At 45.5% G+C, this 14736-nt stretch overlaps 1 protein-coding gene and 1 pseudogene across 1 annotated transcript in view; one reads left to right on the top strand and one right to left on the bottom strand.

Moving 5' to 3' along the window:
* Positions 1 to 1828: 1828 nt before the first annotated feature.
* On the bottom strand, positions 1829 to 10424 carry LOC114506541 (annotated as a pseudogene).
* The window catches only part of LOC114506273 (tyrosine-protein phosphatase non-receptor type substrate 1-like), a 157706-nt gene continuing 153241 nt past the window's right edge, over positions 10272 to 14736 (top strand). The window contains exon 1 of the mRNA XM_036009654.1: positions 10272 to 10624. Coding sequence (XP_035865547.1) covers positions 10492 to 10624 — 133 coding nt within the window. The 5' untranslated portion in view covers positions 10272 to 10491. The remainder of the gene's footprint in view (positions 10625 to 14736) is intronic.

A 14736-nucleotide genomic window follows, 5' to 3' on the forward strand; every position in this document is an offset into this window, starting at 1 on the left:
GTTTTAAATGATCTTTGAATACCCTTTAGGATGGTAATTGGTTTTGATCATCAATTTTACAACCAATAGCTTATAAAAAGTCCTACTAGTGCTCATAGTACGGGCATTGTTTTTATGTGTAACTCTTATAACAACGTTAATGTAATTATCTACAAGTAGTTACTGCCTTTATCAAAGTTACGTACGCACACAGTTAAAAAGTCAGCTAGTTCCATAAATCCTACATGTTGAAACTGGCATCTCCCTAACTTCTCACCATTTTCTGCCTCTGAGAAGCAACTATTTTCAGCCTTTGAACTGATTATTTTAGATCTTGTTGCCGCACCTCCTGTAGTGTGCTTCTGTTTTACTCCTCACTTTCTCACTCAAAGGCATCATTATGGACGTCCCACCAGAACGACGGAGACATCAGGTGCTGATACTCCTGACCTCATGCCGCACATGCACCCTTTCTACTCCCCATCACCCTACTACCATTACATTCTAATTTTGGATAACAGGATAGTCAGTGTCTACATTGTAATGACTTGAGGTTGATGTGTATAGCTGAATCTTGTAACATTCCCTGTTGTGCTGTGTTGGTCCCTCAGGTGTATGTATGTTGGTGTCGCTGCTGCCATGACCAGGATGCAGAGCAATTCCATGACCACAGAGGTCCCCTGTGCTCACCTTTACAGTAACCCCACCCCCACTGTGCCAACCTCTGCAAATGCCAGTCTGCTCTCCACTCTGTGGTTTCCAGAATGTGATATAGGTGGAATCATACAGTATGTGACATTTTGAGATTGAATTTTTTCACCCAACATAATGCCTTTGAGAAATTTACAAATCGTTGCTCATGTAAATAATCCATTCTTATTTATTTCTGAGTAGTATTCATACTTCCTTGTATGGGGACATCACAATTTATTTAACTATTCATTTGTTCTTGGACATTGTGGTTGTTTCTGCCTTTTTAAAGCTGCTATACACATCATGCATGGATTATATGTGGACATAATATTTCATTTCTCTGAGATAAATGCCTGGGAATGTAATTGTGGACATATAATCTACTTCCTTTCCCACGAGAAGTGAGGATACTATTCTGTTTGTTGGATGGAAGCACATACAAGTTCTGAGGTCCACTGAACACTTGCATTTGGCTATGTTTTTCCAGTGGTATCAATAAAGGGCTGGACTAGGGACCCATTGAGGAGCAGACCAGGTTCCATCCCAACATTGCCCAGGTTCTGGTGAACCCTCTTCCTTCCTTCAGCTGGGCAGCTCTTGGTGAGGCTGGTGAGGATGAGGCCACAGCTGGCTACATTCTAGGGTCTTGGACTTGGGAGTTTGAGGCACAGCACACAACCACAAACACTTCTTCTCCTGGGCCCCCAAGTAGGGCATCACCTTCAAGATCTCAGCTGGGGCAAGGGGCCCAGTGGAGAGCAGAGGCCCCAGGCAGGGGAAGCACTACTTCCTGTAGGCCTGTCCAAGTCTTTCTGACAACATAAGACAAGCAGCTGTTCACCCTGTGGCTGCCTTCTCTGCCTAATTCTATTTCACAATCTGGAAGCAGAAACTATCTCGAATCTGGAAGTAGGCTACTGTCTCACAGCCATTGCACCCCATCCTGAGCACTTCCTCTTGTATCACAGGAGGTGGGGCCTCTCTTCTCTCACAGAGCAGAGTCCAGCTCTCCCAGCACACATTACGACAGAGCAGGCTCCTCAGGCCTCCAGGATGCCTGTCCCTGCCTCCTGGCCCTGCCCTCCTTCTTGCCTGCTGCTGACTCTACTGCTGAGCCTCACAGGTGAGCACTTTTCGGGGGTACAATTCTCTTTCTCTACTCCTGGACCTCCTCCTGACCCTCAGAAATCTCAAAACCTGCAACAAAAACAGGGCACATCACCCAGTGCTTTCACAGAAGGCTTTAGAGCATGAGATCAGGGATCTGTGCTTCTTCTCTGTGGGTCTATCACCTTATTCTGGGTACCAGAGGCATCAAAACAGATGACACTTCAAACCACAACAGTAACAGCTCTGTGCATGTTAAAACCTCTAATCCTTACAACATCCCTGTGTGAGAACTACGACTATTATCCCCAACTTGCAGATGAGAAAACTGAGGCAGACACAGTAACTTGTCCAACATCACCTGTGTGAGGCAGAGGTTCAGCTGGATTCAAGTCCAGGCTGAGCAGCTCCAGAGCTCATTCTTTTAACCACGTGATTTGGGTTCTTAGTGGAGGCTGATTGTGGAAAATCAGAAAACACAGGGAACTAAATTGAAGAATAGTCATCTCCCATCAGGCTACTCTGAGACCCTGAGGTTCAAATTCTGCTGTTTACTCAGGAACTTTTGTTGATGATGTGTGGCATGGTTCCCCTGTGTCAAGTGTGTTACTGAGTGTTTAAAAATCTACTATCCTCAAATTATCCTATTTAATCCTCAAAACAACCTGTGTACTAGCATGTGAGTCCATATTCTGTATAGATTTGAGATGTATGTATCTGTGTGTGTTTGTGTGTGTAAGTGAGTGTGAGGGAGTGCACACACACAGATTTTTGAAAGACCTTTCCTTATTGTTTGCTTCAAATTGTTTTTTAGTCTACATGAAATGTGCATGAACAGATGTTTAGTTCTCTCTGTCTCTCAAACACCTTCTGTCTTTTCTGCTTCTCTAAACTTACCCATTACCTTCTCCAAACTTTTAGACAAGCAGGCATCTCTCTTGGTAAAGTGAGTAGAATTTTATGCATTATAATCTTGGCATCTTTTCCATGACTGATGGGGGTGAGAAGGAAAGAAGGAGATAAAAGATACAGAGTCTCCTTCTACTGTGATCTACATCTGTAGTTATATTTTTATCCATGTCTATATCCTCTAATGTTGGTTGAAGCATCATAGCTTCAGGAAGTAGGATGATAACACCTTTTTCAATTGCTTGAACACTCACCACGTTCAGACACTGTTGGACATTCCTGTGTCTGTAATCTCATGTGATCATCATTTCCAAGGTAGGTCTTTTCATCACCCTTAACTACATAAGAGAAAAGAGAAGCACGGAGAGGTTCAAGGTCACTCAAGAATAAATGGTAGAGCTACTATTTGAACTCAAACAGCCTGATCCTGGAGCTCATGGATTTCCCCATTACCCCACATCTATCCCATGAGATTTCTGCCATGTGGGCCACTGGGAGTGAGGCAGGGTGGGTGTTAGGGGGAGAGGGTTTGTGGTTTTCTACTCTCAGGTTCTTCTGCTTCCTGCACATACACAAGATGCTTTTGTTTTTCACTAAGTCATCTAGTTGGGAAACTCAGCTTCTGACATAAATACACAAATTGTCCCACTTAAGGTAAGCTTCAGCATTTCAGGGAGAAGTGTGACTGGCCAATTCTCATGTGTAATACAAATATTTATTAAATGCCTCCAACATACCAAAACATTACTGGAACTTGGGGTGTGCTGGTGAACAAAGAGACGAAGTAGCTGCCCTCATGGAGCTTATATCCCAGTGGGGAAATGACAGTAAACAATAGACATAATTAATCACTAACTATTATAGAAGTCAGAAAGTGGTATGTTTTAGGAGGAAATGAAAGCATTGCTGAACAAAAGAGTTGGGGGAATCTGTAAGTTGGGATGTGTGTTAAACAGGGATGTCTGGGTGAGCATCACTGAGAAGGGGAAGTTTGAGCCAAGAATAAAGAAGGTCAGGAGTCAGCCTTGGTGTTATCTGGGGGAAGAGCCTTCCTGTCAGGGAACAGCATGTACGAAGTCCACGGGAATAGAATCTTCTTGCTTTATGCAGGTATTCTAGCTTTATCTCAGTGTGAAAAGATTGCCATTGCAAGGTTTTGAAGAAAGAAGTGAGATAATGTGATATAAGGTTTAAAATATCATAGCATTTAGTTGAGAATAGACTACAACAGGACATAGAGAGAAGCAGGTAGAGCATTCATACAGACAGAAAGAAATGACTGGTACCAGGACAGTAGCTGGTGGAGACAGTGGGGAGATGGAGACCTGGGTGCATGCGCAAGGGGAACCACAGGGTTTCTGATGCACAGGATTCAGGAGCGAGGAGAGCAAAACTCCACGTGTTGGTGACGTGAGCATCTGGAAGAATGAAGGTGCCTCAGATGAGGCATAAAGAGCCTTTGGGAAAATTCAGGAGTTCACTTTGGACATGTTAACAGCAAAATGTGTTTTTTCATCCAAAGGAAAACATGAGTGGGCAGTTGGACATACAGCCCAGAGTTCAGGGAAAGGCCTGGGTCATGGATGTAGATGTGAGATTTACAGAAGCACAGACACAGTTTGTCATTCCCGCTCTTCTCCACGCTCTGATGTCTCTTTTGTCTTTCTTCCTCCTTTCCCTCCACTTCTCCCTCCAAGACTCATTCCTTTTTCTCCCATTTCTGTCTCGTGTTTTCCCCATCTTTCTTCTTCTGACTTCAAATTCAGTAAGTCTCCTGTTCTTGACATGAAAGAACCTGCCCTGTGATAGCACATGGCCTCCTTGGGGGCTGTGTGGTCACAAACATGCTAAGTGGGAGGGTCTCACCAGCTCACACTCTGCAAAGGTGACCCACAGATTTTCTCCCTGAGCAGAAGCTGAGAAACAGAGAAGAACACAGGGTTTATCTGTGGTGCCACAGCTGCCACCTCCTCTGAGAGACTGTTTTTTTTTTTTTTCTTTGTTGCCTGTGGTTTTGGTGTCACATTCAACAAATCAAAGCTACATCTAAAGTCATGAAGAGTTTTGCCTATGGTTTTTTTTTCCTAAGAATTTTAAAGTATTAGCTGTTATATTTAGGTTTTTGATTGATGTTGCATTTGTTTTTATTTATGACTTAAGATAAGGGTCCAACTTCAATCTTTTGCATGTGGATATCCAGTGTCCCAGCACCAGGTGTTGAAACACTGTCTTTGCTTCCAAGACCATTAAATGATCTTGGCATCCTCGTTGAAAATCATCTCACATGTATGTGAGGGCTTATTTCTAGGCTCTCTGTTCTATCCCATTGGCCTCTCTATTCTCACAACATGACAACACTACTGTGATTACTGTAGTTTTGTACTGAGTTTTTAAATCAGGAAATGTGAGTCCTTCAAGTACATTATTTTTTCAAGGCTTTCATTATTTGGGGTCCCTTGGCATTTTACATGAGCTTCAAAATAAACTTTTATTTCTTCAAAGAAAGCCACTGATATTTTGATAGATATTTTGTTGAATCTGTAGATTGCTTTAGTTGCTACTGACATCTTTATAATATTAAGTCTTCCAGTGCGCGAACACAGATGTTTTTCCATTTAAGTCTGCTGACACTTCTTTCAGCAATGTTTATTACTTTTCAGTGTACAAGTTCTTTCACCCCAGTGATTAAATTTGTTCCAAAGTATTTTATATATTTTTTGCTATTGAAAATGAAATTGTTAGTTTACCCTCATTTTCAAATTGTTCATCACCACCGTAAATTGTAACTGAGATTTGTTACTATAAAAATTTTAAGAATGTCTTTTTCTTTCTGATTTTACTTATTTAGATCTTCTCTCCTTTTTTGTTAGTCGATATAACTAAAGGTTTGTTAATTGTGCTGATGTTTCTGAAGAACCACTCTTGGTTTTGTTGATTTTTCTGTTGTTTTTCTATTCACATTTTATTTATTTCTACACTATTCTTTATAATCTTCTTCTTTCTGATACCTTAGGTTTGGGGTTTATTTTGATTTTCTTTCTTTAATTTCTTAAGGTGCATAGTAAAGTTATTCATTTATGATCTTTTCTTTCTCTCTTTCTTTTAAAGATCTTTTTATTTATTTTTAGAGAGAGGGGAAGGGAGAGAAAAATAGAGGGAGAGAAACATCGATGTCAGAGAGAGAAACGTTGATCATTTGCCTCTCATATATGCCCCAACTGGGACCAAAGGCATGGACCAGAGTTTACAGAACACAGGCTTGTGCCCTGAGTGGGAGCTACACCTGCAAATTTTGGTCTATAGGATGATGCCCCAACCAACTGAGCTACACCAGCCAGGCCTCTTTCTTCTTTTTAAATGCATACATATGCAGCTATGAATTTCCCTCTATGACTGCTTTGCATGCATCACATGTTTTGCTGTGTTGTGTTTTCACTCTTATGTTTCTTAAGGTTTTCTAATTTCTCTTGTGATTTCTTCTTTGACCTATTGATTTTTTTAGTGTGTTACTTAATTTCTTTTTATTTGTGACTACTTCACTTTTCTTCTGTGATTCTTTCTAGTTTTCTTTTTCAAATTGTTTCACCAGTCCACTGCTTGAATAGTTCTTCTTGTAGATTCCAGGCATGGCCTTGTCATTCATACAGTGTGACAATGCCACATACATATATGTTTTTACTTATAGCACTGGCTTCTGTAACTGTCATAAAGGTGCCCCTGGTACAGAGAGCCATGGGCCTTCAAAAGAGGTCTATGTCTTAGTTCCCAGAACCTGGGAATATTTTACTTCATATGGTAAAGAAGATTTTGGAGAAGTCATTAAGTTAAGACTTGATAGAAAGGTTATCCTAAATTTTCAGGTGGACACAATATAATCACAAGCATTTTTACAAAAAGGTGGTAAGAAAATCAAAGTTAGAGAAGAACAAGTAACAAAAAAAATCAAAAGGTTGGAGCTACAGGAAGCTGGAAATCACAAGGAAAGACATGTGGGCATCTTCTAGAATTTGGAAAGGCAGGGAACAGCCTCCAAAAATGCAGCTTGGCTGACAGCTTGAACTCAGTCCACTAACACCAACTTTGGATTCTGACCTCTGAAACTATAAAATAATCAACTTCAGTTGTTTTAAGCCACTGAGATTTTGGTATTTTCTTAAACCAGCAAGGCGCTATCGGGAAAAATCTCAGGAACTTGAAAGCTTCTTTTACTTCATACCTGAACGACATGTTCATTGTGTGTGTGGAGCTCTGCATGTCACTGTCACTCGGGTGTCCAGGCTGAGGGAGCAGAGCCCAGCATGACACGTGCATCTCCGTGGCAGAAGGAAGTTGCCCCCTAGAGGGTCTTGCAGTGAAATGCATGTCCCACAGCATACATTCCCACCTGCACACAGCTCAGTGGTTTAGAGAAGTCTCAGGGTCCCACCCTGCAATGGTCTGGAAGTGGGACACTCCATGAGGCAGAGAGTGCACAGCCAGAAATGTCTGGGGAAGCGTGACACTTCCAGAGGTGACGCAGCACTTAAATACATTCTTTGTTTAATTCAATGTCAATCATTTTATTATTGTAATGATAAGATGGATGACTTTTTTTTTCATATCCTCATTGCATTTATGCTAGGGATAACAATGCTTTCTGTGTTATAAATGTTAGTTGATCCTTTTAAAACACATTACTCACAATGCTTTGAATATTTGAGCATGCTTATTAAAATAAAAGACACTGACATATCAACTCTATTTGTACTGACATACATAAAAATTTTACAAATAAGGTACCCGTTTTCACTTACAATGGCAAAGATTAATTTTTTAAAATAGTATCTACAGTTTACCAGGGAGTATGCAGGTGGGGGTGGAAAGGTGGTCACACATATAAACTAGCTGGAAGTGTGAGCTGCACAGCCTTTTGGGGAAACCATTTGATAATACTTATCAAAGCTCTAAATGTATCTATCCCATTGAACCAATCATTCCACTTCCAGAACCTCTCTCAAGGCCATGACTAAGCACACACTCAGAACGTGGTCACAGGGTGCTCCCTGCACCACCGCTCACAGTGACATCTGCACACGACCAGATGTCTGACCCAGAGGAACACTGAGTAAGCGGTGGCCCTTCCCTTTCAGCAGGCGGTGGGCGTCCCCTCGATGCCACCCTCCCAGCCTCCCTCAGCTCCTCCCCTGCCCAGTGTCCACTTCCCACAGGGTCTAACCATCGCTTCCTCAGTGAGCTGACCCAGGGAACTGAGTCCAGGGAACCAAGGAGGAATCTTCTGGGGACCCGTGGGAAATGCACTTCTCACTGACAGACTGAGACATGAGAGGAAGAACAGCTTTTCCTGATCTTTAGATGCAATTCTGTGAGGATGTGAAGCTGCAGTTACAGTAGCAGCTCTCTGGACCAGTAGACAAACCTAAGGCCAAACACACTGAGGCTGAAGCAAAAAAGGTGTCCTTGATGACACCTCTGAGCTGCATGTGAGATAATAAATATGCTTGGTTACTTAAGTCCATTATGTTTGGACACTTACCTCTGGTCAAAATCATCCTAACTGACATTAGCCATAGAATAGAATGCTGTAGAGCCAGTGGAAGTTATGCCACAGCAGTATTTATAAACAGCAGATATGCAATTAGTAGAAAACATTACAAAATCATGTTACCATTTTGTGTTTAAAAAGTGAGTACATTCATTAGAATTCATTTGCCAAGAAAAAGTTTTAGATTAGTTATCTCTGCTATAGCTTGTCTTAAAAACAAAAACTTAAATGTTCTTTATTGCATAATTGCATTTTCTGTAACAAGCATGTGCAGGCTGCCTGAGAGATGCTGCAGGTGCAGTTTCAGACCTCTGAAACAACCCGAGTCGTGTTTTTACTGGTGCTCGGTCTTCTTGCCTTTCATTTGTGAAAAATGCGACACCTGTGACATGCAACAAACTGAAGCACAATAAAGCCAAGTGCGATACAATGGGGTACCCTGCACCACTGAAGGTTTGGCCATGCTTTGCTATTTCTTCTGTCAGTTCAATGCTATTTGGGGAGGAAGAAAAGGTAAACATGTGTTCTATTATGCTTTGGTAAACTGGAGGTATGCTGTTTTCCTTTTTCATCCTCATCTGAGGACACTGGTTTTCATTTGTTTTCAGAGAGAAAGAGAGAGAGAGAGAGAGAGAGAGAGAGAGAGAGAGGGAGAGAAGGAAACATCAATGGGACAGAAGCATCAATTGGTTGCCTCCCTACACACCCCGACCTGGGATCCTCACTGGAAGTGAGGATTGGACACATTCACATTCAGATGGGGAGTCCTTGAGCCTGCACAGGTACCAGGGATCAAACCCACAGTCTATGCTTGTGCCCTGTCTGGGAATCGAACTCACAGCCCTTCGGCTACAGGATGACACTCCTACCAACTGAGCCACACCATACAGGGCTAGGAATACACCTTTTTAATAGGAAAAGTTGTTTTTTTCTTTTTCTAACTGTTTTTTGAAATAAAATTTGATAGCATCAGGCATTAATTTTGTATTGACTACAGAATAAAACAAAACAGGTTTCATTTCTCTTGTTGTCTTATGATTACTTTGTACCATTTCATATCAAACTTTCTTCTGGGAAGCAAAAACAGTCCCTAAATGAAGGATCTTCAGGGGCCATGGGAACAGCAGATGATACAAGTCATTGATGGTAAGGATCCATTGGGTTTCCTAAGAGTCACTGCAACAAATGGTGCTCGTCATTCTACGTTCTTCAAACCTCCTTTCCTTTTCTTCTTCTCCCTCCAGAACCACTGGGCTTCTTTACAAGCCTGGCCTGCATCCAGGGTTAATGGGAACACAGCACACACAAGCCACTGCAGTTCAAACCCTAGTCCAAGTACCTATGGCTTTTATGAAGGTTTCTTTCAGTGCCGTGTCCCTGTAAAACATCCAGCCAATGCATTCATCCTCAAAGCTTCTGGTTGTTTCTTATTCTTTGTGTGTAAACACAAAGAATTCTGAAATTGAACCGTCACCTAGAAAATTTCTCCTCTTTACATCAACTCCAACTTGAAGCTCAGGTTCATCAGCACAGTCCCTTTCATGAGAGATGTTGAAGTTGAAATTAGGGTAAAAATTCAATGGCTCTTTAATAACTAATTTTGTCATTGTTATAAGATCAGCCATGGCTGCATCGGTGGCTCAGGCACAGAAGGACTGGCCGATGCGCTCCTTCTCCTCAGGCTGGATGGGTCACACCGCCAGCAGCCACTTGGCTTAGCTGGGCAGCCAAGCATCACAGGAAACGGCCCAGCACACACTCTCCATTGGTGGCACCAACCGGAACCTCTTGTCAGGGAAAGATTTAAAGCCACTCTTTGTCACATCACTTTATTCCTCTGTGCCTCAGTTTCCTCATTCTTAATAAGGTCTCACATTACAGGCTTGTTGTAAGGGTTACAGGTATGACACATGCAATGCCCTGAGCCCAGGCCCGCTCAGGGAGTACACTCAGTCAATGAAAGCTGTTGTTGATAAACACCTAACAAAACCCACCCAATCACACATGGAGGATAAATAACTGCTCTGTGTTTCCCTCCAGGAGGGGCAGGTGAGGAGCTGAGGGTGATTCAGCCTGAGAAGTCAGTGGCAGTGGCAGCTGGAGAGACAGCCACTCTGAACTGCACCGTGACCTCCTTTTCCCCTGTGGGGCCTGTCACGTGGTTCAGGGGGACAGGGCCAGGCCGGGAGTTCATCTACAGTCAAAGAGGAGGCCACTCTCCCCGAGTAACAAGTGTTGCAGACGCCACGAGGAGAAACAGCATGGACTTTTCCATCTGCATCAGCAATATCACCCCAGCAGACACCGGCACCTACTACTGTGTGAAGTTCCGCAAAGCAGAGCCTAACAACACGGAGCTCAAGTCTGGAGCAGGCACTCGGCTCACCGTGAGTGGTGAGTACAGTGTGGGACCCTCTGTCCCTGGTATGTGAGAAGAAGCCCATAAGAATAAACTTTGCTTTTAGAGCAGCAACTAGGAATCAGGTGTCATTGTGGGTGCTTATAGTCAGGGTCCGATTCCTGGTCTGATGTCACCCCTCCTGCAGGTCAGGAATGTTGAAGCTCAGGCCCCATGGCTGGTAAATGGTGGGAAAAGTCTGGAGTCCCCATCTGCCTGGTTTCCCAGCCATAGCCTTTTCCAGTGACTTGCCTGTCATGAAGTCAGACCTCACCGCCGCCTCCAGAGAGTGCTCCCCTCAGTGTGGCCGAGCCCCCCTCACTGACACTCACTGACACCCGCTGGGAGCCAGGTTCTGCCCTGGGTGCTGTGGGAGCTGCAGGGGACTGAGCAGGCAGAGCTCTTCTCCCATGAAGCTTCCTTCTCCTCCCTGCAGCTGGGAGAGATCCGTGCAGGGCAGGGAGGGGGACGTGTTTCTTTGTTTCCTCCTCAGAAGCATCACAGGAGAAGACATCCCTACGGGGCACACACTCCCTGTTTGCTCTGACAGCCCTGCTGGGAGGAGGTGCCAGAAGGTGGGCGCTCACTATGGGTCTGTCTAATAAACCCCCTTATTTCAGGGACCCGGTCACACTGTCACTCAGGCTCTGAGCAGAGTTTTCTCAGAGTGACCCTCAGCCTAAGAGGAGGTTCCCCATCTGGGGGCCTTTAGGGTTACCCCATTGAGTCAGCAAAAATGTTTACTTAGGGTTTTCTGCCAGAGGTCCAAGATCCTGAATCTTGGAATGTCCCCACACAAAGGACCTTTAGACATTCCTGCCTGATACTCCCATACACAGATGGGAACCTGATGCCAAGAGGGGACAGTGGTTTTGGTCACAGTCACATGGCCAGTGAGTGAGGGGATCGTTCCAGAGCCCAGTCTGAGTGCAGGCAACATTCCTTCCTGCCCTGTTGTTGAACGCTCTTTCCATGGAAGACTTGGCACATAGTAGGTGCCGAATGACCAGTAGTTACACCAAACCATTGAACAAGGAGCCAGAAAATCCCTTTCATTGTTTTCCCAAAGGTTCACATGCCTCTCACATCAGACCCTGAAGCCCAAAGTGATTAAAATCCACTTGATCCTTCAGCCCCATCCCCCCAAAACAAGCATCCACATCAGCACCTAGAGCTGCCTCTTCTTCAACAGCTGCCTCACCCTCCAGCATATGGAGACAGCATTGTTCATTGACATTCTGTTGATGGATATAAGTTGTTCCCAACCTCTGACTATCAGAACAGTGATGCAGGGGAGAACCTGGTCCATGTGTCACTTGCTCAAGGGGGAGATGCCCACCAGAAGTGGCGTTACTGAGTCAGAGGGTATGTGATTTTAATTTTTGTGGATATTGCCCATTTTTGTCCTAGACGTGGTAGCAGTGGAGTCTCCCCACAACCTCTGAATGTAGGCAGGGAAGGTGGCTTTATCCTGATTTTTCTGAAGTTACAGTAGTTCCCAATGGTGCGTCCCTTGCCTAAACAATCACAGGTAGTGAGTGACTCCATCTCGGGTCTGCTGCCTCCTGGTAGATGCTGCTTCTTCTTCCCCAAGCTGCCTGCCCAGAGGATGCCCTGGGTGAGGAAGCAGGGAGGCAGGAGTAGGCGGGGAGCAGGAGCGTTTCAGATGCCTTATCCTTCCTCATGGCATTTACTCTTATAACCGGTGCTGTGACAGGGGCTGTTGTTCACTGATGAAGACTCTGAGGCTCAGGGAGGGGCCTGACTGGTGAGCAGGTGGGGAAGCTAAGATTGACCCCGAACAGCCCGACTCACAGCCCCTGTTTTTTTGCTACCCCTGCATGCTTGCCAAAGTGTGCAGAAACCTCCACACCTCTCCTTTAAAATCTTAAACTGTTTTGTTCTACAGCAATAAACACTTTTTAAAAGGCTTCACAGGGGGATTGAGGGGTGAGTGGGCAACTTTACAACCCAGATCAGACAGGTATGCAGAAGTCTCACCATGTGCTGACCCTGCTCCTAATGACAGGGCTCAACACACAGAAGCATCCAGGAGGCTTTTCCACTCTGTGGTGCTGTTCATCCTTCCCTGAGCACCTGCAGGAGCAGCCTGGGGACAGTGGCCTTGACAGAGCAGAGAGGGGTCACAGCGCCCCCAGAAACACCTTGAATAATAATCCTGGATCTGCAGACTCAGAATAAGGAGGAACAGCCATTTCCTAGGGGCTGGTTGGGGCCCTGCATGAGCTGAGTTCATATTCTAGACTCGTTTTCCAGGAGGCCATGTCTTTTGTTTATTGCAAGAGGGTCTCAAGTCTTAGTCACTTGGAGTTGACTCCTCCCCATTATTCCTTAAAGTCAAAATTCTCTGAGAGAAAACAGGAGGCAGCCAGTGTTGGGACCTGTGTAGATGGACATGAACTGGGGGCCACAGCAAATACCCCAGGACCTAGTACTGGGTGAGGGACAGCCCCTCCATTTCTCTCAGCCTCCCTTTGCTCCTCTGTAAGATGGTGATAATCATGGGCTCCTCTGGAAAGTGGAAGAATTTGAGGTGCTCTGTCTGAATCTCCCAGCACAGAGTCGCTCCCCAAATCGTGTGTTATTTCACGGTCGTGGCCGACTGCCTCTTGCTGGCCCCTGTTTCCTCACCTACAGACAGTGGCCGCTCTCCCCACCCTCTGCAGGAAGGACTGAGGCTACAGTGAGCCTGGTGAGAGGGGCAGAGCCTTGGTGAGCAATGGTATCATCCCACTGCTGGCTGTTCTTGGGCAAGTCTCGGTGTCCCTGTGGTCCTCAGTGTCCCCATCTGTGCAGGGGTGATAGTCCCACCTCCCACTCAGGGGTCTGTGAGGGCAGGAGGGGATGTCTAGAAAGCCCCCAATGGGTGGGTCAGGGTGTCACTGAGCATCAGCTCCCAGCTGGTGAGCTTATAGGACAAGTCCCCTGCCTGGTCCCAGATCTCGGCTCTGCCACTTCCTGGCCTGTGACCTCTGACACATTGCTGCCCACACTGTGCCCGGTGTCCTCACCTGTCAGTGACAGCACTAACCTCACAGAGCAGCTCTGAGGACTGAGTGAGTGAACGCATGCATAGTGATCAGAGTGGTACCTGGCAGGTAGTAGATGTTCGATGACTATAGGCTATGACGCGCCAAAGACATAGGACCTTAGATGGGCCACTTTCTTTCCCAGGTCTCAATATGATGGGGTTGGAGGTGGAGTTCTGTGCTGTTCACCCTTCCCTGCTCATTGGAATCACCTGGGAAAGGTCCCAGAACCTGGATCCACCCTGGGAATTCTGGTTTAACTGTCAGACGTGGACCTGGCAGCTGAAGTTCTTCACTATCCAGAGGCAGAAGGCCCCGAAGTAGATGTTCCCTGGGGTCACAGAGGAAACCTCGTATTCTTTCCCCTGACAAAGGTGGCTCCCCCTGCTGCTGGAGCTGTGAGAACAACACCTTTGGGTGGTGGGGATGCTTTGGAATCTTGTGTGCCAGAGACAGCTCATCAGAGGCCCAAGAAAATGGGTGTGAGTGGAGGGGCAGAGACACCCTCCCGCAGAGCAGGCAGGGGGCTGAGAGTGGCATCCTGCACTCTCCAGCCCTCAGGATGCACAGCCCGGACACCCTGTTAGATACCAGCTCCATGGCTAGGGATGCTTCCCATCTTCAAACCCATGTGTGTGTCTAGACTGGGTCTGAAATCCCCACAAATACTCACTGCTCAGCCCCAGAGCCCTTCCTGCCCCAACACACCAGCTTGTCACTGCCGAAATCTCCTCTTCTTTTGAAAATGCTCCCAGTTTCTGTAAATATGCAGGGGAACACCTGTGGTCTGGTGAGTGAGTGTGTGTGCACATGCAAGTAAAAGATTTTATTTCTTTGTTTTTAGAGAGGGGAAGGGAGGGAGGATGAGAAGAAGTGGGAGAGAAACAACGTGTGGTTGGTTGCTTGTCGCGCAACTTGCACTGGGGACCTGGCCCACTACCCAGGCATGTGCCCGACTAGAAATCGAACCAGCGACCCTTTGGTTCGCAGGCCTGCACTCAATCCACTGAGCCAGGGCTGGTGTGTGTTTTGAAAGCCAATTTGTCAAATTTGTTTCC

The sequence above is a fragment of the Phyllostomus discolor genome, chromosome 9 (genome assembly GCF_004126475.2).
Source record: "Phyllostomus discolor isolate MPI-MPIP mPhyDis1 chromosome 9, mPhyDis1.pri.v3, whole genome shotgun sequence".
Lineage (NCBI taxonomy): Eukaryota > Metazoa > Chordata > Mammalia > Chiroptera > Phyllostomidae > Phyllostomus > Phyllostomus discolor.